The sequence below is a fragment of the Podarcis gaigeae genome (assembly GCF_964106915.1).
Source record: "Podarcis gaigeae genome assembly, chromosome: 2".
NCBI lineage: Eukaryota > Metazoa > Chordata > Lepidosauria > Squamata > Lacertidae > Podarcis > Podarcis gaigeae.
In genome coordinates this window covers 71,061,188-71,082,324 of record NC_139679.1, presented here as the reverse complement: position 1 = coordinate 71,082,324, position 21,137 = coordinate 71,061,188, and the positions used below count along the sequence as shown (strand labels likewise).

At 46.4% G+C, this 21,137-nt stretch overlaps 1 protein-coding gene across 5 annotated transcripts; it reads right to left on the bottom strand.

The window, feature by feature from the left end:
• Positions 1-3,917: 3,917 nt before the first annotated feature.
• INKA1 (inka box actin regulator 1) lies at positions 3,918-12,071 on the bottom strand. 5 transcript variants are annotated; one of them, XM_083726419.1, is made up of 2 exons: positions 11,840-12,071; positions 3,918-4,882 (listed from the first exon to the last, which is right to left on the bottom strand). In XM_083726419.1, the coding sequence occupies exons 1-2, from the start codon at positions 11,888-11,890 to the stop codon at positions 4,013-4,015; spliced, it is 921 nt and encodes a 306-aa protein (XP_083582545.1). In that variant the 5' UTR covers positions 11,891-12,071; the 3' UTR covers positions 3,918-4,012. The 5 variants fall into 5 exon arrangements, with proteins under 5 accessions (XP_083582545.1, XP_083582541.1, XP_083582544.1 ...); XM_083726415.1 differs by lacking the exon at positions 11,840-12,071 and adding an exon at positions 11,344-11,733; XM_083726418.1 differs by lacking the exon at positions 11,840-12,071 and adding an exon at positions 11,261-11,281.
• Between the last annotated feature and the right edge of the window lie 9,066 nt (positions 12,072-21,137).

Genomic DNA, 21,137 nt, shown 5'->3' with positions numbered 1-21,137 from the left:
AAAGGGAAAATGCAGTCGTCAGTAGTATTAACTGGACACCACACTGGAGAAACATACTGTATTTTCTCACCCTTGGGTATTGTTCAGCTGGCTGTATGGTTCCACTGTTCACAACGTAAGGAAGACATTTGAGGAACTCCAGTAAGGCAGATTTCCCTAGGCTGGTACCCTTCAGATGTTCTGGAATGTAGTTCCCCTCCACCCTAGCCAGCACTATCATAGTCCCATCATAGTGGGCACCAGCTTGGGGAAGGCAGTAGTAAGGGATGGCTCCTGGAAGTCCCCCCTAAAAGTGAGAGACGTGAAGCATCTGCAATCTGTGCAAATATGCAAAAGATAAAGGCAGAAGATAAGACCTGGGAAATAAATCTGATCAAGTATGCTATTTTGAAAAGGTGCTATTTTTAACAGGGTAGGTGATTAACAATTGAGGGAAAAGCCTAACAAAGGTGTGAGGTTGGTTTTTCCATGGGTGCAGGGGTCAGATCCTGACTATAAAGCCCTATAGCTTCGATGAAGGGGGAGGAAATAGTGATATATTACACCCAATAGCCTGCATTTGGCTATTGTAAATAACAGAAGAAAAATCCCCTTGGCTTGTGTTGCACTGAAGGTCAGACTAGACAGTGTTTTCTTGTAATCCTTTAGATCTACTGATTCAAGGGAGAGGCGTGTAATGACTAGAAAAAGGTTTGTTTTTGGAGCTCTCTCGCTGGCTTGTGATGCAACTTCCCGAGCAAAATGAGCAGGGTGATGGCTCATAAACGGATTGTTTTAGGGCTCATTCACATAAGTGTGCTAAGAGGGACAATGCTACTGACAAAGAATGGGGTTTACCACTTATCCCTCAGTCGCATGTTGGTGAAAAAGAGGTGCTGTTCAAAGAGAAGAGGCTGCATTCAGCAACCAGATACTGGGGTCTACAGACAAATGGAGTCTCAAAAGCATGAGCTTTTCTTATCACCAGGGATGTATCATACTAGGAGAACAATGCAGTGCTATTTCTGTACCCTGAGCGTACATGCTAAGGCTTGTTGGGTTTCTTTTGTGATGTGTCCTCCCACAGTTTCCGGCCCTGTCGCTGTGGCCTACACGTTCTTATTTCATGACGCCCATCCAAATGACCAAAGAGAGCAAAGAAGCAATTAAAAAAAGAACACCTCTCTGGATAGGTGGTTGTTGTTGTTTAGTCGTGTCCGACTCTTCGTGACCCCATGGACCAGAGCACGCCAGAAGACAGAAGGCACTTCTGTCTTCCACTGCCTCCCGCAGTTTGGTCAAACTCATGCTGGTAGCTTCAAGAACACTGTCCAACCAACTCGTCCTCTGTTGTTCCTTTCTCCTTGTGCCCTCCATCTTTCCCAGCATCAGGGTCTTTTCCAGGGAGTTTTCTCTCCTCATGAGGTGGCCAAAGTATTGGAGCCTCAGCTTCACAATCTGTCCTTCCAGTGAGCACTCAGGGCTGATTTCCTTGAGAGTGGATAGGTTTGATCTTCTTGCAGTCCATGGGACTGGATAGGTACATGTGCACAAATATATTTGGATTTAGTCAATTAAGCGTCTGAAACACAAAATTGCTACCATCATAAGGCTCTGTGGGGCAGCCACACTTGGAACACTGGGTTCTGGCTGCCTCAACTCAAAAAGGATATTGTGAAGATAGAAGGTTCAGGAAGAGGCAACCCAAATGATCGAGGTGGTAGAGAAACTCCCCTACAAGGAAAAGTTGCCCACAACATTTAGGTGGGTGGTTTTTTTTATGTGAGCAAGGGGGAGATGTGAAAGAGATGCATGGTGTGGAGAACGGGGATAGTCCCCCTCTCAAATCATAATACTAGAAATCAGGGCCATCCAATGAAGGTGAACTTCAGAAGATTCAGGAAATGCAAAAGGAAGTGTTTCTTCGCCCAATGCCCAGATGACATTTGCTCCCAACCAGCATGGCCAGGGATGATGGGAGTTGGGAGTCCGGCAGCATCCTGGAGCACACCATGTTGGCTACCCTCGCTAAATACACTTACTCCTGAGTAGGCATGCATGGGCTTGCATTGTTAATCTGTTTTAAATGATATCTTTCTAGTCCTCGTGATTGCAGAGATGAGACTGAGAAGCCTGTGGGCAGCTATCAACAATATTTCATTGCTGGGTGTTCCTTTGTCAGGGGACAGGACCACTTAACTTCAGTAGCTTTAGTTTGACTACTCAAATCTCTGTTAAACAATTCCTAACTCTATCAAACCAATTGCATGCAGAATCATGCAAATTAAGGACACTGATGAAATATGCATAACATCCAAATTCCCTTGATTTGCATAATTAAGCAATGAAAATCATTCTGGCGGTGTCCTGTGGCTTATAGTGGGGTTTTTTGTTTAGTTTTTAGGGATTGGAGTGGATGGGGAAGCTGGTACCCTCCAGATGTTGCTGGTATCAGATCGGGGAAAGCTGTTGAAATGGACCCGCAGCATCGCAGTGATGGACCAAGCAGTGAAGATAATGGGAAGAATAGCCATCATAGCCATACTTGTTTGTAGGTTTCGCGGGGCATCTGGTCATTTTCTGTCAGTAACAAAATGCTTGATGAAGGAAGCATCTTGTCTGATCCAGCAAAGCAATTCTTATATGCAGGGGTGTGTGTGTGTTTTTAAGGCAGATTCTCCTGTATGTTTATGCTATCACAACTTCTCCATGCTTCTTAATTTTGACATATTTCATCCTTGTCCTTGATATTTTGTGCCAGGAATATTTACCCAGATAGACATCCTGTAATTTGTGTTATCGTGTGCTTTCTGACTCATTCCCACTATTATTTTAAGGGATGGGTAGGAACAACTGGATCTTGCAGCTTTCATGTAACCTGGAAACATAAGAAAGGCTCTGACATGCAATTAGTCTTCAGTAGTCCTTGTTAGCTATTCTTCACAGGTATTTGATGTTGCTGATGGGATTAATCAACACTGTTAGGTGTTACTGTGGTTCAACAGTATTTTTGCATACTGTTATCTGTTCTTAGCTCCATCAATTATGTTTAATGATAAAGCGAACACATTTGTCCATTAGTTCTAGGTATTTTTGAATATCATTTGAGTATGGACACATGGTAAATTTGAAAGCTTCAGCAAACATTGGTTTGGAATAACTGGTTGGATTTGTTGTAGTTTGTTATTCTGCTCTTTCATAACTGCAACTAATGAAGTCCCTATTTTTATGTGAGCACTAATTGCCATGCTATGATTATTCCTTTCACCATTTTTATTTGGGCACCAGAACTAGCTAGCGGCCTGCTCTACAAATGGTACCCACTATAATCGCAGGTGTATGCCGGAAAGCAAGTGATTCTTGACATCATTTACAGCTCCTGTCTTGGCCCTTTTGAAATCTCCCTTGATGGAAGCATAGACTGGTTCTCCTCCTGGCTGCTTTTCAACAATTGTACTGAAATCTAGCACAAAACATTCTGCACCATTTTATCAACCTAAATTAACTATCTTAGGAGTGTAGCTTCTACTCCTTCCAGTTTCAAGTTGGCACATTCTCTACATCAAATCCCTCAAGAGTTGCAATTGCATTGACAGACTATCCTGTATTTCAAACTTCATGTTCTCCAACAATCGAAAGGTACTATACTGATATTTGCCAGACTGATTTGAGGTCTGTAGTTTAAGATAGGCCAACCCATGTCAAGGAATCAAAACATGACATACCGGTATTCTCAATTTCTGGGGAAATACTTTGGGCTGAAAGTTCATTGTTCCTTGCCTTCTTATATTTACTCATGTTATTACATTGGCATTTTAAATGATGCTTCCGCTACAGACAAGACTGGATGTGTTGACTTACTTGGGGTTGACTCCGGGAACAGCTAAAATGTAGTTTGGATCAAGCAATACCATTTACATGCACACACACCAGACAGATTTAATGTAGAAAAAAGACATTTATTTACAGACAACTGTAAAAAATATAAATCTGTTCCATTAAGAAAAAGAGCATTAAAAAAAGAGAGGCAAGGCTAGATGTAGCCAATCACATCATTGCAAATGATCGGCTGCCGGCTCCGGCAGTTCATGAGGGCAGCAAAGCTGCTACAGTCTGTGGAAAGCTCACTGATGTTGGCGTAGGACTGGTGGAAGTAGGGTAATGGAGGTCGCCCTCCCAGACCTGCAGGGCAAGAAAAACGCTTGGTGCCATCAGGGTCCTGTTTGGCCCGCTCCGTGCGCGAGATGCCAGCCAGCCTGCGGCGTACATTGCCAGAGAGGTTGAGCAGGAAGCCATGGGGCTTAGCCAGCCAGCGCTGCAGCCGCCCCCGTTCCCCACTCTCCTCAGGCAAGTCCATCCAGTTCTCAACCAGGTCAGCAAAGCAATTGTCCCCCAGCACTAATGGCTGCCGGTTGCGGCTCTGTGACAAAAGGGACACGGTCCAGTCCCCTGCGTCTGTGGGCTCGACATCCCGCCACCGCTCCAAGCAGGCATCTGAAGCAGATTTGGGCCTAGGCCTCCTGGCGGGTGCCCGGCGGCGCAGAAAGCCCCCCGAGGAAAGCTTGCTGGCTCGCAGGGGTGGGGGCCCTTCCTCATCCCGCCAGCTGCTCCCAGACACTTCAGAATAGCCCGAATCAAATTCCAAGCTCCGCTCGCTGCTCGGAGGAGAGAAGGCAACCTCTTCCTCTACGGCCGTCTCCAGGCAACAGGCAGAGTCTGCTTCCGAAATGGCGGATACCCGTGGGCTGGTACACTGCTTTGGGGAAGGCATGGCGGAGAGCGGCCTCATCTCCTGGGGGTCCAGTCGGATGTCTCGGTCGTGCACCCTCTTCAGGTCGTGGAGGGTCCGCATCATGCACTGCATCTGGCCCCGCAGCACCTCGCTCGACTCCTTCATGCACAGCTGTGAGGGAGAAGACACACACATGGTCATCTTCCTACCACTGCCACCAGCACAACATAATAGACGATCTACTGCCCATAACATTGTGGGGAAATGGCACAACACAAAATTGCATTCAGATTGGAGCCTTCAAACATACTTCAAACAGACTGCTACATGCCCACTGTGGCCTACTTCAGAGTATACTTGTATAGGGTTGTACTATTAGCCCAAGTAGATTTAATCCTACAGGCTACATTCCCAGAGAGAAAGCCCTGTGTGGATCATGAGTCCAAATAATGCAAAAGGCAGAAAACTGGAGGATCACTGACTGCAGAGAAATGAGCTCCTGACCCCACATGACCCAGGCCTCCTCAGGCAAAAATCAGATCATTTGCTTGAATTAATGCCAGTGACTGTCCTCGGCCTCCACACATCTATTCTCTGGCTCCCCGGTAACATTATTAGCACTGCGTACTTGTGTCCCACAAGCAGCCCTCTGTTGCACTCGGCTTACCCAGCCCAGGAGCCCAAGCCTCTCTCTCTCTCGAGCCCAGCATGTGCCAGCGTTTCCAAGGCCTGCCGAATGCCACGAGCCTCCTTGCAGTTTTTACCTTGATGTGTGAGGGGCACAGATCTGACTTAGCCTAGGTGTGGAATTGGGAGCTGGAGCCGCACGCGCAAGCCCTTGCCCCGTCTCGTCTCGGCAGGCCCCCAGCCCCGAGGCAGAGCTTTTCGGCAGCTCCTGCACGTTCCAAGCCCATCCCCGGCTGTGCAAGCAGCAGCTTGTTGCAGCGAGTGAGCCGCCCTACCCGGCAGAAGATGACACACAGAGGGTGTGTTGAAGTCTCCAGGTATTGCACAAGCAGTCCCCGTCCCCCCCAGCCAGGCAAGAGGAGGGAAAAGCCAGGAGAGGAGGCCACAGAAATGTGAGGAGTAATCAGCTGGGCCTGGAATGGGGGCAGGTATTAATTTGCAACAGTTTAAACAAGGGTGTGAAGTTCAGTTGGGAGCTATAACAAGCATTACAATCCTGCACTCCTTTCACCCAGAACCACCTGGGGGTCTCTCTTTTCCCCCCCTGTTGCACAGGAGAAGGGCAGGACATCCAAGCAAGCCAGAATGATGCAAACCATCTTTTCAGGAAGGACCATAGCTCAGGAGTGGAGCATCTACTTTGCTAGCAGAAGATCCCAGGTTCAGTCCCTGGCATCTCCAGATAGGACTGGGGGAGATCCCTGGAGAGTCACTGCCAGTTAGTGTAGACAATGCTGAGCTAGATGGACAAGTGATCTCATTCAGTATAAGGCAGTTTCCTGTGTTCACTTGTAAAAAAAAATCCATAGGAAAGCAAGGGGTGCATATGCTCAGTCTCTAACAGGCAAGCATATTGAATAGTGACCGACCCCTCCCAGGGGCTAAGGAAAATGTGGGTCAGCATGAAAGAGATGGTCAGAAGTTACTACAGGGTCCCTGTGTGTGTTGGAGAGAAATCACTGCAGAAAGAGATTCATATAAAGGCAGATTTCTCACAAGCCCGCAAATGAACCCTGGTTATCCCTAACAGTTGAAATGAGCAGAGGTAAATGTTCAAATGCTAAGGCCACCAGAGTCCTGGTATCTTATTTCTTCTTCCGCTCTGTTCCTCCAGGCCCACTTCCTGTCGTTTTCTAAAGTCTCCATGGTTCAGCAAACAGCAGTGCCGTAAGGAGTCCCCATGGCCCCTCCAGGCAAAGTAGTGGACAACTGATTTAGTCAGTCCGATGGTGACACAGCTTGCAATAGTCCCCCAGCGGCTGGGCTGAAAACCTGGAACCCATCAAGACAGTCTGTTTTGGGTTAGGCTCCAGTCGCAATTGCAAGGCTAATCATGTGAGCCATAAAAAAAGAAGGGGGGGGGAAATGCCCATAGATCATCTCTTTCCTCCCCCAACTCCTATGCATAACACTTCCTGTCAAGGAAAAACACAAACTCCTTTCTTAGGCACCGCATCAGATAAACTCTATTTACACAGCGACGGTTAGTCAGCCGTTGATGGGATTTTATGAGAGGACAACCCCCTATCTGAACACCACACAGGTTAGGAAACAACGGTTGTTTCAGTGCTCAGGAGCAGCTGCAAAGAGGGAATTCTTCTGAGTCAGTATCACACATGCGCATAGGCTATGACTCAGTATGCTCCCCCAAGATTTGAAATCCTGTCTTGGGATCTGGCTAAAAGATCATGCTGCCAACAAGCCAGATTTATACTAAGTCAGATTTATATCAAGTCATTTATACCAAGTCAGGTCCTTGGTCTACATAGCTCAGTATTGTCTTCACTGACTGGCAACATCAAGGTTTCGGATAAGAGACATTTCCAGTCCTACCTTCTGCATGCAAAGCGGATGCTCTACCAACAAGCTATGCCCCTTCCCAAGCAGTATGTTTTCCCTCTAACCTGTGGATCAGGCCCATAAGTTGCAATTCTTGAGAGGACCAACTCTTTGACCCACCCTGTGCTTTGTGTCTCCTCTCTCTTCCTGCCATGCCTCCTCCTTTTACCTGAACCACCGCCATTGCATCTCTGGCCAGGAAGCAATTGTGGAAGCATGCATTCCAGTTGCCTAGCAACCACTTAACTTCTACCTCTTCTGGACCAGTCAGAATAATTAATTGGGGATGAAGGAAAAAACAGGACAGCACATGGGTGCTTGATGCCTTCCCAAGACCAACATCCATGGCCAGCTATGGGGAAGGGCCATAATTCAGTGGCAGAGCATCTGATTTTTCAGTTTCAATCCCTGGCATTTCCTGGTAGGGCTGGGAAATATACTGCTGAAGCTGCTGGATGGACCAGTTACGTAATTTGGTGTAAGGCAGCTTCCTATGTTAATGTCACATTGCCTGGCTGGACAAGTTTGGGAAGGAGTAAGGGGAAGAAAGAGCCAGGTGGCCTCTTGAACATTCATGACTGCGAAGCCCTGGAGCCTCTTATGTACTGCCAGTCAGCACAGACAATTTCCCAGGCAAGGCCTCCAGATGCCAGAGAAGAACTCAAGAAATTGATCCACAAGCTTAGCACATCCAAATGGGAGACTAATGGCTCCATACAGGTCGGCTCCACTAGGTCTGTTGCCGCTAGACCATCTCTGAGCAATCAGCTGTTTGCAAATGCCTTGAAGTCAAGTTTAAAAAACAAGATTCCTGCAAAACGTTGCTTCCCTCTGGCAGCCGAAAGGTGTCGGATTTCCAAGTTCAGCATTAGCCATTTCAGTCCTCACATTTATTTATCTATTTTCAATACGTTTAAGGCACTCTTGTTCTGTTTTTCAGCAGAAGCTTGAATGATTTAAGACCTGATGCTTGGTTTTTGTTGATGTGATTTTATTATTATACAGTGGTACCTTGGTTCTCAAATGGCTTAGTTGCTGAACAAATAGTTCAGTTTTCGAACGGTTTCAGGAGTCAAACGGACTCCCGGAATGGATTAAGTTTGAAAACCAAGGTACCACTGTAGTTCTGTCAGTTTGCTATCAGCTGCATTCATCTTAAAAGGCAGTCTTGACACCTTCCCCTGAATTTCCACAAAATACGTAGACTACATAACATCTTTTGGCAGTGGGTTCCAAAGATTATGAGCAATCATCATGAAGGTCCTGCTCTTAGCTGTTGCAGTTATTATCTACAAGCCCAGAGCTTGTTGTCCCACTCTTAAATGGCATACAGCAGTCCTGAATGAAGGAAAGGGGTACAGTATAGGGAATCTGTGGCATTCCAGATGTTGTTAAGACTGCAAACTCCATCAGCCCCAGCCAGCAATTCTCAGGGGTGATGGGAGTTGTAGTCCAGCAACATCAACCTTATGGGTCTCTGGATGTGTACATCTCGAAAGGTTAAACTTTAACCATAAAACTTCAAACCGTTATAGGCAGCGCCTTTAACCGTCAAAACCAGGGTTGGGCCCAGAAGCAAAACAGCCAATGCTACACTACAGGGAAAAAAGCTTTTATTTATTTAGGAAATTCCTAAACCATACCTTCATCCAAACATGGATTCCAGGGCAGTGCACATAAGGATTCCAACTGCCAATACAATACAGCAAAACAAATTTCCATTACACATACAACCTCCCTTCATCACAAAATACAGAGAATGCCTTTCAACGATGCATGCTGGGGTAATGTCCATGACCTACAAGCTTCAACCAAAAAGGAACATGGGGGGCGGGCACTGCAGGAGCTATCACACATATCTATAGTGGCCTGATTTTCAAAACAAAATACAGTGGTACCTCGGGTTACATATGCTTCAGGTTACATACGCTTCAGGTTACAGGCTCCGCTAACCCAGAAATATTACCTCAGGTTAAGTACTTTGCTTCAGGATGAGAACAGAAATCATGCTCCAACGGTGCAGCAGCAGCAGGAGGCCCCATTAGCTAAAGTGGTGCTTCAGGTTAAGAACAGTTTCAGGTTAAGAATGGACCTGCGGAACGAATTAAGTACTTAACTCGAGGTACCACTGTAATGCTGCTGCAAGCCTCACAGTATGGCTTTTGCAAGGGAGCTGCCATGCCCCTTATAAGGACGGCATTCATAGTGTCTGTCAAAGTGCCCCTCCCTGATATAAATATGAAACAGAGACTGCATTAAGCTTTCTAGAGACTTGCATCTTTCACAACAGCCTCATTCAGAGTTCAGTAAATACACTGGGGAGGGGACACACACCAGCTTCACCCTCGTACATACTGTGGGTTCCCCACCCTGATCTTCCAGGGTTCTAAAATGTATGGGGATGGTGACAGGAAGTTCCCGTTGTCAGATGATCACCCTCCAACTTGTGGAGAGCAATCGATTGACAGGACAATGGGGAGGGAGAAAGCCTGCCATGTCCCCCCCTCATGTGTTTACTGAACTCTGTCAGAGAAAGTCTGAAGAGAGCTGACATCTGCTGGCCTTCTGGTTCTGACTCAGAGGAGAATTCAATAGCTAAGCAGCTCAAAACTCCTTCCATCATTATATCACTTCCTGTATGAGAACTTCCCCTCTCTTATATTGTTATGCAGAACAATTTGGATGGTCCACATGGATCCTCTGTGTTTTGGCATACTCAGGTGTGTGTCACCTTGGAAAACTGCGATTCCTATTCAAATATGATACAGAACTCTATTTGTCTGGCTGTGTTTCTTTCAGGATTGTGAAGGAGATGCCACAGTCTAGGAACACCCTGATTTGGGGGAAGAAAACCAACCTAACATTGCCCTTCAATGGTCAAGCTCAGCATTTCCTACTGGGATGAGAACAAAGAGGGTGTGGAACACTAGAGGTAGCCGGGCAGAATCATGGTGCAGTTGGGACATGGTACCATTAGCCAGCTGCCAGGACTCCAGCAAGGCCCACCAGTGCTGATTCCTGAGCTAGGCCCCCTGAGGGTCTTAGGCCATCATTTTAACTTCCCACAATGCCCTGAAACCTCTGCATTGGGACCATTGCGAGCAATTTAAAATGGCAGCCAGCAGATGCTCACTGCTTCCAGGATAAACTCACCAATGCATGAAGAGATCCATGAGAGGAGATTTACTCAAAGGCCCCTTCAGTTCTGGAGCTGACTCTAGTAAACTCGCATCATCAGAATATCAGGGGAATCTCAGAAACTATTCTAATCTGGCATAAGCACGAGACTTCACATGTAGACTACATGCAGCCATTTCTTACACAGAAATAAGGGTGCATATAGAAAGCCTAAGCCCTCTCCTTCCAGACACACAAGACACATCCATAAACCATCCAAGTTCTCTAGAGTGGCAGAATCTTCTCTAGGGACTGTTTACAGTCTGCAGTACCCAGACCGAGCACTAGAGGGTAAGCCCCATGGATGGACTTGTTTCTAGAAGACCGCAGGATGCCCAACAGGGAGAGTCCTATTCCCTCTGTCCACCACAAGTAACAGCGTGAAAGTGAGCTGGGCTGTTCAAATGAGAAACTTCGAAAGCAAGCCTTTCCTTTGTCCATAAGCAGGCTCCTGCATACATAGGGGATTTGCAAATTTCTAGTTTCAGAGCTGATTCTATATCTTCCTCCACATGTTTTCCCCCATATAGAAAGGCCAGGGCAGGGATCCTCCTTGTCTGACGCTGCCTCCCGCCTCGCTCTTCAGCGCGCAAGGCTCATCTTCACCCCGCGAGATCTGTTGCAAGCTGAACCAGTGATCACCCGGGTTCCTCAACCCCAGAATCTATTCTGATTGGCAGGAACGTACGAAGCACCGCACAAACGCGCGCAGAACCCATTTCATTCACTATTAAAATTACCAGACTCTCCCCTTCTGGGATTAGCGGGCACGGATTTCTAGGCGTCCGTTGTGTAGCTTGATCGTCACTCTGAAACATACCCCACCGATTTCCCCGGGGTTGGCACCCAAGTCACCCTGCACGGGATGGACTTCCAACATGCCGCGTCCCCTAGTAAGAAGAGCGCACGACGAGTTCCACGGGACTTACTCCCATGTAGACGCGCCCGGGATGGTAGTCTTAGCGGCAGGGCCGCCGGGATGCCGACTCCTCCGCAGCGAGATCAGGTCTCTGAGGCCAAGGAGGTCACCTCCAGGGACAGCCTTGCAGTGGCATCGGCGCCAGGATAGGGTGACCCGCCACCTCATTAGCCAGAGCGGAGGACGGAACAGCAACGTCGGGCCGAAGAAAGAGGCAACGCGGCGCTGACAGCTCCCTCAGCCAGCCAGGGCGGGACGCAACCCGCACACTGCACACAGGCGCCGAAGCCGCAAGCCCCGTCTTGCTGCGCCGGCGCTTTTCGTGCAGAAGGCTTTCTCCCCGGGGGAACGGCAGGCGCAAGGAAGGCGCGATCAAAGGCACCGCTCCTCGCCCAGGCTGCTTTCTCTCGGCACCCGGAGCCCCCCGACGGCGCGTCCCCCGGCTTCTCCCCCCCCCCCCAGCCCACCTCGATCTCCCCCTGCTACAGGCACCTCCCTGCACTTACCACTTCTGCGCGGAGGTGGCTCACGAAGGCGTCGAGGCGGGCGCTGTGCATGCCAGAGCCGGGGCGCTCAGATGCCTGCCAGCGGAAGGGGGCGGCTGCTGTCCGAGGGACTCCAGCGAGAGACCCGCGCGCCAGCGAGGAAAGTTTATCGCTGTCTGGGCGAGACTCCGACTTTCTCCCCAGCTCAGTCCTGAGCGGGCAGAGCGGCCCGTTTGGTTCGGGCCGAGCCCCGCCCCCGTCTCGCGAGCGGACCAATGAGCGCCCGAGGCACCGTCGCTGCTCCGCCGACAGCCAATGAGCGGGCGAGGTGGGTGCCTGTAACCCGAACCTCCCCGGGTCTTCTGTAATTTAATTAGAGCCCTATATTAGGAGCCAAAAGGTGCTGCGGGTGGAGAGACGGGGGGCCGGCGCAGCAAACGGGCCGTTCGGGGGTCGGGACCCTTTTGGGCACGGAGCAATTGCCGCTGTTATTTTGCTTGCTAAGCTGCTGCAGCCCACCTCCGGCAGGGAGATTGCATGCAGCTGCCGCAGCGCTATGATGGCCAAGCCAAGTCACAAAAGAAACGATTCCACTTCTGCACAGCCCTAAGTTCTTTGTTGTCATCGCGCGCGTACTCTCCATATAGGGTTTTCGCCTTTTTTTCCTGGGCAGGGTCCCTGTGCTATTTAAAAGTGGAGTAGCAGGCAGAGATCCAACAGGTGATGCTTTCCCACTCATTGCACGGCCCTACTGCTAAAAGATTTTCCTGTTGGACTTCTCATAGGCGTCTGGTTGGCACTAGGAGAAGAGAGTGCTAGATTGGATAGACATTTGGGCTGATCCTGCAGACCTCTTACGTTCTCAACTTCTGCCGGCCTTGCTGCTTTTAAAGGCGTATGAGCCTGCCAGAAAAAGAGATGTCCACCTTCACCATCTATTGGAAATTACTCATAATATGTACTACTTGCTCTTAGATGTTTAACAGTGGAGCATCTTAAGGTCTCAAATTTCAGCGGTGCCCTGTGCAACACCCAGATTTGGTGCCTCCCCCCACCTCTCACCTTCCCGTCTCCATCAGAGTTACAGCGCCCCCTGCAGCACCCCCTAAGCTCAGTGCTTAGTGTGACTGAACTAGTCGCACTTCCCTAAATTAGCCTCTGTACAGTGGTACCTCAGGTTAAGTACTTAATTCGTTCCGGAGGTCCGTTCTTAACCTGAAACTGTTCTTAACCTGAAACAAAATTTCTGGGTTAGTGGAGTGTGTAACCTGAAGCGTATGTAACCTGAAGCATATGTAACCCGAGGTACCACTGTATTTAGTGTGCCTAATTCTGGGACATGCTTTTGTGGCAGAGAATATCAGTTTTCTTCCTGTTGTAACACCCATAACAGTCTAGTTTGGCTGTTAATTTCTAAGGGGGGTGGGAGAAGACAACCAGATAAGGGGAAGGTCTGGATGCAGTTATGTGACGGAATTGCATTCTGTACATGCTTGGAACAATAAAATTCCACCTATTCCAAAGCTAAACTGGCATGGAACTCTAGACTAATTTTTTGAAATCCTCATCTTAGAAGTTTGGCAAGCCAGATTTATATGAAATGCAAAAAAGGGAGAGAGGTCTAAATAATCATTTTCACAGTGACAAAAATTGCAGGTTTTGGGGTTCTAAATGCTTTTAGTTAAGCATTCCTGTCCCAAATAGATATGCACACTATTAGGCCTGTGCCTTGCTGTCGGCAGCTCCTTTTCTGTCTTCACTGTGAAAGATGCATGGAAGGAATCTATGCCTGAACTGGAGGAAAGGAGTCTTTGGGTACTTCCGGCCTGTTGCTATTCTTGAGTGAGATTCAATCACATGCTGAAAAACTCAGGTTGCACAATTAAGACTAAGCTGAGGCTCTTGCGCAACAAACCAATTCTTCAAAAGATCAGACTTTTTTGTGATAAGTGATGGGAAAATGCCCTGGAAAGTATGAGATAATGCTTGCATTGACTCAAGGTTGTCGACTTTCTTTGCAAACAAATAACTGCAGAATACTGTGAGCGGTTCCGGTTGCCACATCTCAGAAAGAATACTTTGGTGCCGGGAAGCAGGCAGAAGACAAACAGAATGATTTTGAGCCTGGGATTATTCCACTATGAGGAAAGGTTACAAAATTTGGGGCTATTTAGGCGGAAAGTGAGTAAGAGCGGATATGATAGAGGTATGTAATGATGCATAGTCTGGAGAAAGCAGATAGATAAAAGTTTTTCTCCTCCCCTCAAAAGACCTACCGGTAATTCATTTAAAGAAACTGAATGCTAGGGTATTCAGGACAGACACAAGAAAATACAGTGGTACCTCGGGTTAAGTACTTAATTCGTTCCGGAGGTACGTTCTTAACCTGAAACTGTTATTAACCTGAAGCACCACTTTAGCTAATGGGGCCTCCCACTGCCGCTGCGCCACCAGAGCATGATTTCTGTTCTCATCCTGAAGCAAAGTTCTTAACCCAAGGTAATATTTCTGGGTTAGCGGAGTCTGTAACCTGAAGCGTATGTAACCTGAAGCGTATGTAACTCGAGGTACCACTGTACTTCTCCATCCAGCACATAGTTAAAAAGTGGGATTTGCTACCACAAGAGGTATGGTAACTCCCAACTTAGGAGTTTAGACAAGTTCATGGAGGAATAAGGCTAACAGTCGCTACAGGCTTTGATGGTTATATATTACCTCCAGTATCAGAGACAGAAGGTTGCTGAATACCAGTTGCTGGGGATCACAAGCTGAAGAGGGCAAATGCACTCACGTCCTGCTTGTGGGCTTCTCAAAGGCACCTGGATGGCCACTGTGGGTAAGAGGATGTTGGGTTAGGTCATGGGTCAGATCCAGCAGGACTCTTGCCTTCTTGTTGTCTTCTTCAACAACATAAATCTCTATGTATTTTTAGTGGATGGATTATGGGTGAAATACGGCCCTTACTGCTGGGAGCTGGAGCAAATTGCTGGTCCAAAGCAGGGAAAGTGATAGGAATGTGTTGGCAGCAGAGGTCCAGTGCCATTGCTCAGCTCTCTTTGCGTAGTACCCACAAGGGTGATAGGATAGAGAACATATACACAGCTCCTTTGCCAAGATAAGCTGAGGCTAGGCTAACTTGACCATGCCAAGCAAAGCATATTCAGAATCCCACTGAAAAAGGAACTCACTTCTCCTGTCATTCAGTTTGTGCAATGCTCCTAAAATCCTTCCACTTGGCTTTCTGTCCCCTTCCGTTTCCACAACAAAAGCCCTCCTTGCCTCCTTGGTTTTGCCCTACACTTGATATTAGTCTTGTTTTCTATCGACTCCTGACCTTTGCTTTTCCAACTCCACCATCTTCATCTGCCCAAATATCTCATGCTCTTTAACATGACGCTGCCCGTTTCCCCCTATGCGTGATGGGACAATAATGACCTGTATGTCCATAGAACTGCCTTTGCTCTTATCTTCCCCTTTGTCTGTTTCTGATTGTAAACTCCTTGGAGCAGAGAACTATGTTATTTATCAATCTGTAAAGCATCATGAATACTGAAGGTACTCTATGTTTGCATGTATTAAATAACTAACCAGATTCCAGGAGCTGCTGTATTGTTATCATCATATGCCAGAGTCATTAGATTCCTCTAGTTTTGATTTGGAGCTGAGCTCACCGGGAAAATCATTTCCTTCTTCTGCATCAGAATTCCTCTGATTAATTCCCTTGGATTCCAGTGTCTTCCCTTGCTCTGCACCTAGATTATCCTACCTATCCAGTTGGAGCCATCTATGATGCATACAAACTATACCATTAAAGCACATTTTCCACCTCAAACAAGTCCAGGCACTGTAGTTTGTTAAGGGTGCTGGGCACTGTAGCTCTGCAAGAGAAAAACTACATTTTCTAGATTCTTTTTTTTTGGGGGGGTGCGCTTTGAATGTGCTTTAAAGGGATAATGTGTGCAGTCTTACTCATTCATCCATATGTCATTTCCTCTATCTTGACCATTCAGGCTAGGAACTTCCCAGACCCTACCTGCCCAAGTAGTTATTTGAGCAGTGCTAAAGCTTGACCTTAATTCAATTATCAGATGCTACCTCAAACAATGGATAAAGCACCAGAGTTTTGCATTGCCGGTATTATGCAAATATTTATAACAGCATTAAAACTATCTTTATGTACACATCATAAAGCTAGCTTTAAAATAATTAGGTAATCCTCATAACAGAAGAAGTCATTCACCTGAGAATTCTGGAAAACTATGTATTTGTTATCTGCAAATGTACTTTTTCTCGCACCCTGTCTTTGGGGAAAGGGGGATTATTTCTAATGGAAATCATACTAATTTGCTCAGTCACTGAAAAATCGTGAACATATGCTCTTCCACCAACAGAAGCTGGTCCAACAGAAAGCATTTCACTGTCATGAAAAAGTGAATTATTATACTAATAATTTGCCACAGTGTAGGACCCCAGTCAAAAATGGAGCCCCGTTTTCCAGGGGCAGTCCCAGATTTACAGAAGCTGTTCTGGTTTCTGATTTGATCCTGGAATGTCCGCTTTTCCTTAGGATGTCCATATTTTCATCAGGAAAATGTTGGAGGGTGTGGTAGGACACCTCTATTTTCTTTGGAGGGTTTGGAGCTATGCGACCCCCTGAGCCAAGGAGATAAGTAACTATACAACTGTTAGAAGACATCTTAAGGCAGCTCTGTATAAGGGAGTTTTTACATGTTTAATATTTTATTATGTTTTTATATATGTTGGAAGCTGCCCAGAGTGGCTGGGGCAACCCAGTCAGATGGGTGGGGTATAAATAATAAAATTGTTGTTGTTGTTGAATAGGGTGTCCCTATTTTCATCGGATAAATATTTGAGGGTATGTGAGCCTTGAGTAACATTTACTGGAGAGGTGAGATACAAATTCAGCAAACAAATTTTTGTGTACTTAGTGTTTTGCTAAATTGGAGACACATTGGCCACTGGCTCTGTGAAGCAAATCCTGAGGATTAAGATGGAGGCCATGGGTGAGGGTTGTTCACATGCAGTCCCTCTCTTGACTGACCTCATCTTCAGCAGTTTAACCAAGGGAATTTTCACCACACGTGTTTCTACTTAAAGACTATCTGATGTCAGTGAGCTTCATCATACCTGAGGTCCCAGAGGTACTTGTCTGCTGGGGCTGTAGCAACAGCAGCATCTGATCTGAGCATAGAAGATCACATAGGAACTACTTCAACCCCCTGCTCATGAGTGTAGCCAGGATTTTTGTGGGGGAGGGCAGGCCTTTTGTTGGGTTGTGTGAAGAACCTCAGTTACAAAGGGACTCCTAACCATTAGGTCCAGTCGTGGCCGACTCTGTGTTGTGGTGCTCATCTCGCTTTATTGGCCGAGGGAGCCGGCGTACAGCTTCTGGGTCATGTGGCCAGCATGACGAAGCCGCTTCTGGCAAACCAGAGCAGCGCACAGAAACGCTGTTTACCTGCCTGCTGGAGCAGTACCTATTTATCTACTTGCACTTTGACATGCTTTCGAACTGCTAGGTTGGCAGGAGCAGGGACCGAGCAACGGGAGCTCACCCCGTTGCGGAGATTCGAACCACTGACTTTCTGATTGGCAAGCCCTAGGCTCTGTGGTTTAACCCACAGCTGCACCTCCCTGCCCCCCCCCCCCGGTTATGCCCATGCCCCTGCTGGTGATAGTAATATAATCAGCTTCCACCTCCAATGACAATCCCTATTCCTGGCTTGAATTCAGATCCCCCGCCTGTGCCATTCAAGATGTGTGGTGGCTAAATGTTGGGTCGTCCTATCACTGGGAAAGGGCACTTTTCCAAATCCAGCTGGCAGGCTGCTTGAAGCACTGTGGGTACCCCACCCAGACTGGAGGCTCTTCTTCCTCCTTTCCTCCTACTCGTTCCTCAGGGTTCAGGCTGTCAGGTGCAAGCTGCAGCAGCTCCCTGGTACACACCCACTGAGAAACTGAGGGCAGCTGGGCTCAGGCCATTTCTATAGCAGGAAGTCGGGCCTTTTCCTCACAAGATTGTGAGCGGGGCGGAGTGCGTGGGAGAGAAGGGCATGAGCTGCATTGTAGGTAGGTCTTGCTGGCATTTGACAGTAGCATGGGTTGTTTTGCTTTCCCTTATGGGACTATTTTGGGACAGGCTTGCCCTTACGTTTGCCACTGTGACAATTTGACAAGATGCTTCCGGCCCTTGAATTCATTCTCTCAGATCCTGACTCCAGATACCACCCTGGTGCCTGCATTGCCATTTAAAACTCAACGTGTTTCACATAAACCTTTCATGGATATAATTGCACCTGGGAACTTTATGACAGAATGGGAATCTTTTGACAAAGAGCTAGCTTGGCCAGCGTCTTCAGACCAGAATCCTTTGGTCAGATAGTTTCCAAGCAGAGACTTGGATTCTGTTATCACCAAGCTGGGCACAGCTTTCCTTTTGGGTGAAGACAGAGGCCAAGTAGATGTGGAGCAGTTCCTCCTTTTCTCTGTCTCCCAATAGCAATTATCCGTCTCCTCCTCCTCTCTTTTTTACAATAATTTTTATTAAGTTTTCGATTTTACATTAAAAAATTTTTTTACAAACTTTAAAATATCCAGTGACTTCCTTTCTTCTCCTTCCATGGTTCATTTTATATATCATACATTCCTGCATATCTTACTGTAACCATTCAGATCAGTTTTCCACTTTTACATCAATCAAATTACATGGCTGAATTTATCTTAATGCTGCCAATGTTTTCAGCTGTCTGCAGTTATTTCCCATATATTCAATAAATGTTTTCAACTCTTCTTTAAATATATGTTCTTCTTGCTCTCTTATTCTATGTGTTAAATCTGCATATTCTTGCATAAATTGCCAATCCTCTTTAGTTGGGACCTCGCTCACTTTCCATTTTGGGGCTAACAAAACACAGGCCACAGTTGTTGCATACATGTATAACCTTTTCTGACACCTAGGAGTTTCTGTCTGGGTTATTACCAATAAAAAGGAATCTGTTTTTTTGAGAAAGTAATTTTAAATATTTCTCCCCCAACTCATTATAAATCATTTTCCAATATACTTTTACCTTTTTACATGTCCACCACATGTAAAAAAAGGTTCCCGCTGCTTCTTTACACTTCCAACCTGTACTGTAAATTGATTATCCGTCTTCTTCATACAAAGGATGTACTACTTGCTTGTTCTTCTTCTAGCTTCAAACATAGCCAAAGAAACCTTTATTATTTTTAACCTCTCTTGCTAGCCTGAGTTCATTCTGAGCTTTGGCCCACTTGACCTTCTCCCTGCAACAGTTGGCTACTCCTTTATACTATATACTCCTTCATGGTTTCCAATTTCTTCCATTTCTTATACATGCCCCTCTTACATCTGAGCTCATCTGTAAGCTCCATATGCAACCACACCAGTTTCTTTAGATGCCTCCCACTTTTATTTCTCATTGGAATTGTCTGCCTTTGTGCTGTCAATATTTCACCTTTAAGACACTCCCATCCACCTTGGACTCCTTTCTCTTTTGAGTATTTATGACCATGGCATCACACCCTATAGTTCCTTAAGCTTTTTGAAATCAGTCTTCTTAAAGTCCAGAGTGTGTGTCTGACTACACTCAGCTTTCCCTTGCCTTTGTATCATGAAACCCAGGACATGATCACTTCCTCCCAAGGTTCCCAGTACTTCCATTTCATTTATCAGTTCCTCCCAGGTGGTGAGGACCAGGTCCAAGAGAGATGATCCCCTTGCTGCTGTTTCCATCTTCTGGGAAATAAAAATTGTTAATGAGGCAATTGCAAAATATGTTGGATCTTATATTGTCCATGGATTTTGAGTTCCAACAGATATCAGGATAGTTGAAGTCTTCCATGACTACCAAATCTCTCCTTGCTGTTAAAAACGTTTAAAACAAATGTTTGCTAATGTACTTTGCAGCAAAGCTTGTCTGTGTTTATGGGTCCTCCTCTGGCTCTGCCACAGCTGTTTGTAACACATTCAGGCAGAATAAATGCAGGGTCAGCAACTTTTCAACTGGTCTTTAACAGCAGTGTGGTGTGTGCACAGACATTAGTAAGTGATAGTAGTTATCTGCATAGTGTGAATCTGCTGTTTTCTGTGCATCCAGATGATGTTAAAAGGCATAACAGCAGGACTGGCCAGTCCTCCACCCCCCCGCCTGGTTAAATGGCAATTCTAAAAATAACATGCAGGTAATGTAGGAGTAGGTCCTAGGTATACACAGATTCTCTTAACAGATGCAACATACACATGAGATTTTATTCTAGAATCAATGGAGTACTTGTTTCTCTATGTTGTCTACACACAATGTAGAAATATTGCACATATTTTTTTGCCCCTGAAAAACACTCCTTGAAAAACTGGTTTCATTCTCAAAATGAAAGCTCATTGCAGATTGATTCTTCATTACCCTGCAGTGTGTCCGTATGAAAACAAATGAAAACAGGTGTAGGCAGTCCTGGCAATGGTAGGGAGATATCCACGCCTGCCCAATGACATAATGGGTAGGTGCATGCCAGGATCGCAATCACCATTTCCTTCTTCATTCAGCTAGGGCATATTAAGGGAGGAAATAACCTAATAACCTAGAGAACCTAATCAAGGCAAAGGTTTTCAAATGCATATCATGTAACCACACCCACCTTTGTGAGTGGCAGGATCTAGAATCCATCTAAAATGGAAGCAAGCAGCATTTTGAGGTTGAACATGAACGATTCCAGATTGCAGAAAACCACATTTCTGTGCTACAGACAAGTTGCTGTGTACATGTGTATACACAGACTCAGTATGCAGGTGTTCATTCAGTGGTGTACTTCCATTATGTTTTAAAACTCTAGCTCCAATAAGCCAACTACCACCTAGCACGGCCAATGCCCAGAAAGGACATCCATACGTTCCTCACCCTTTCCTTAGAAGATCAGAAAAGGAAGCTTAACACACCTTTGGGTGTGTATGCCAGTGTTTCCTGCAGTAAACACAGAAAGTGCAGCTAGCAAATTATTCACACTTTACACGTTTGGTGTGCATGTAGAACTTGTGTTTGTTGTGTGAAGTGAGGAGGTGCCCCAAGTGTACCTGGGGCACATGGCAAGAACAAGCCTCTCAGTTCTAGCCAACCAGCCATCCTCTTTTTATCAAGTTCTCCAGCTTCTCGCTGGATGTATTTTTCCTCTCCAGAGTCTCCTGACTTCCTAAGGCTTAGCGGCTAAGCCAAGCCTTCCTTCCAGACTTTGCACGGTATGTATGTATCTTGTGAGCTGGGCACTTCCTTCACTGCAGAAACGGATA

Excerpts from the sequence above, each read along its gene's own strand:
- INKA1 (XM_083726419.1), bottom strand. The coding sequence starts at position 11,890 with ATGCACAGCGCCCGCCTCGACGCCTTCGTGAGCCACCTCCGCGCAGAA. Across the intron at positions 4,883-11,839 it reads GCCACCTCCGCGCAGAAGTG|CTGTGCATGAAGGAGTCGAG; the intron begins GTAAGTGCAGGG and ends TCTCCCTCACAG.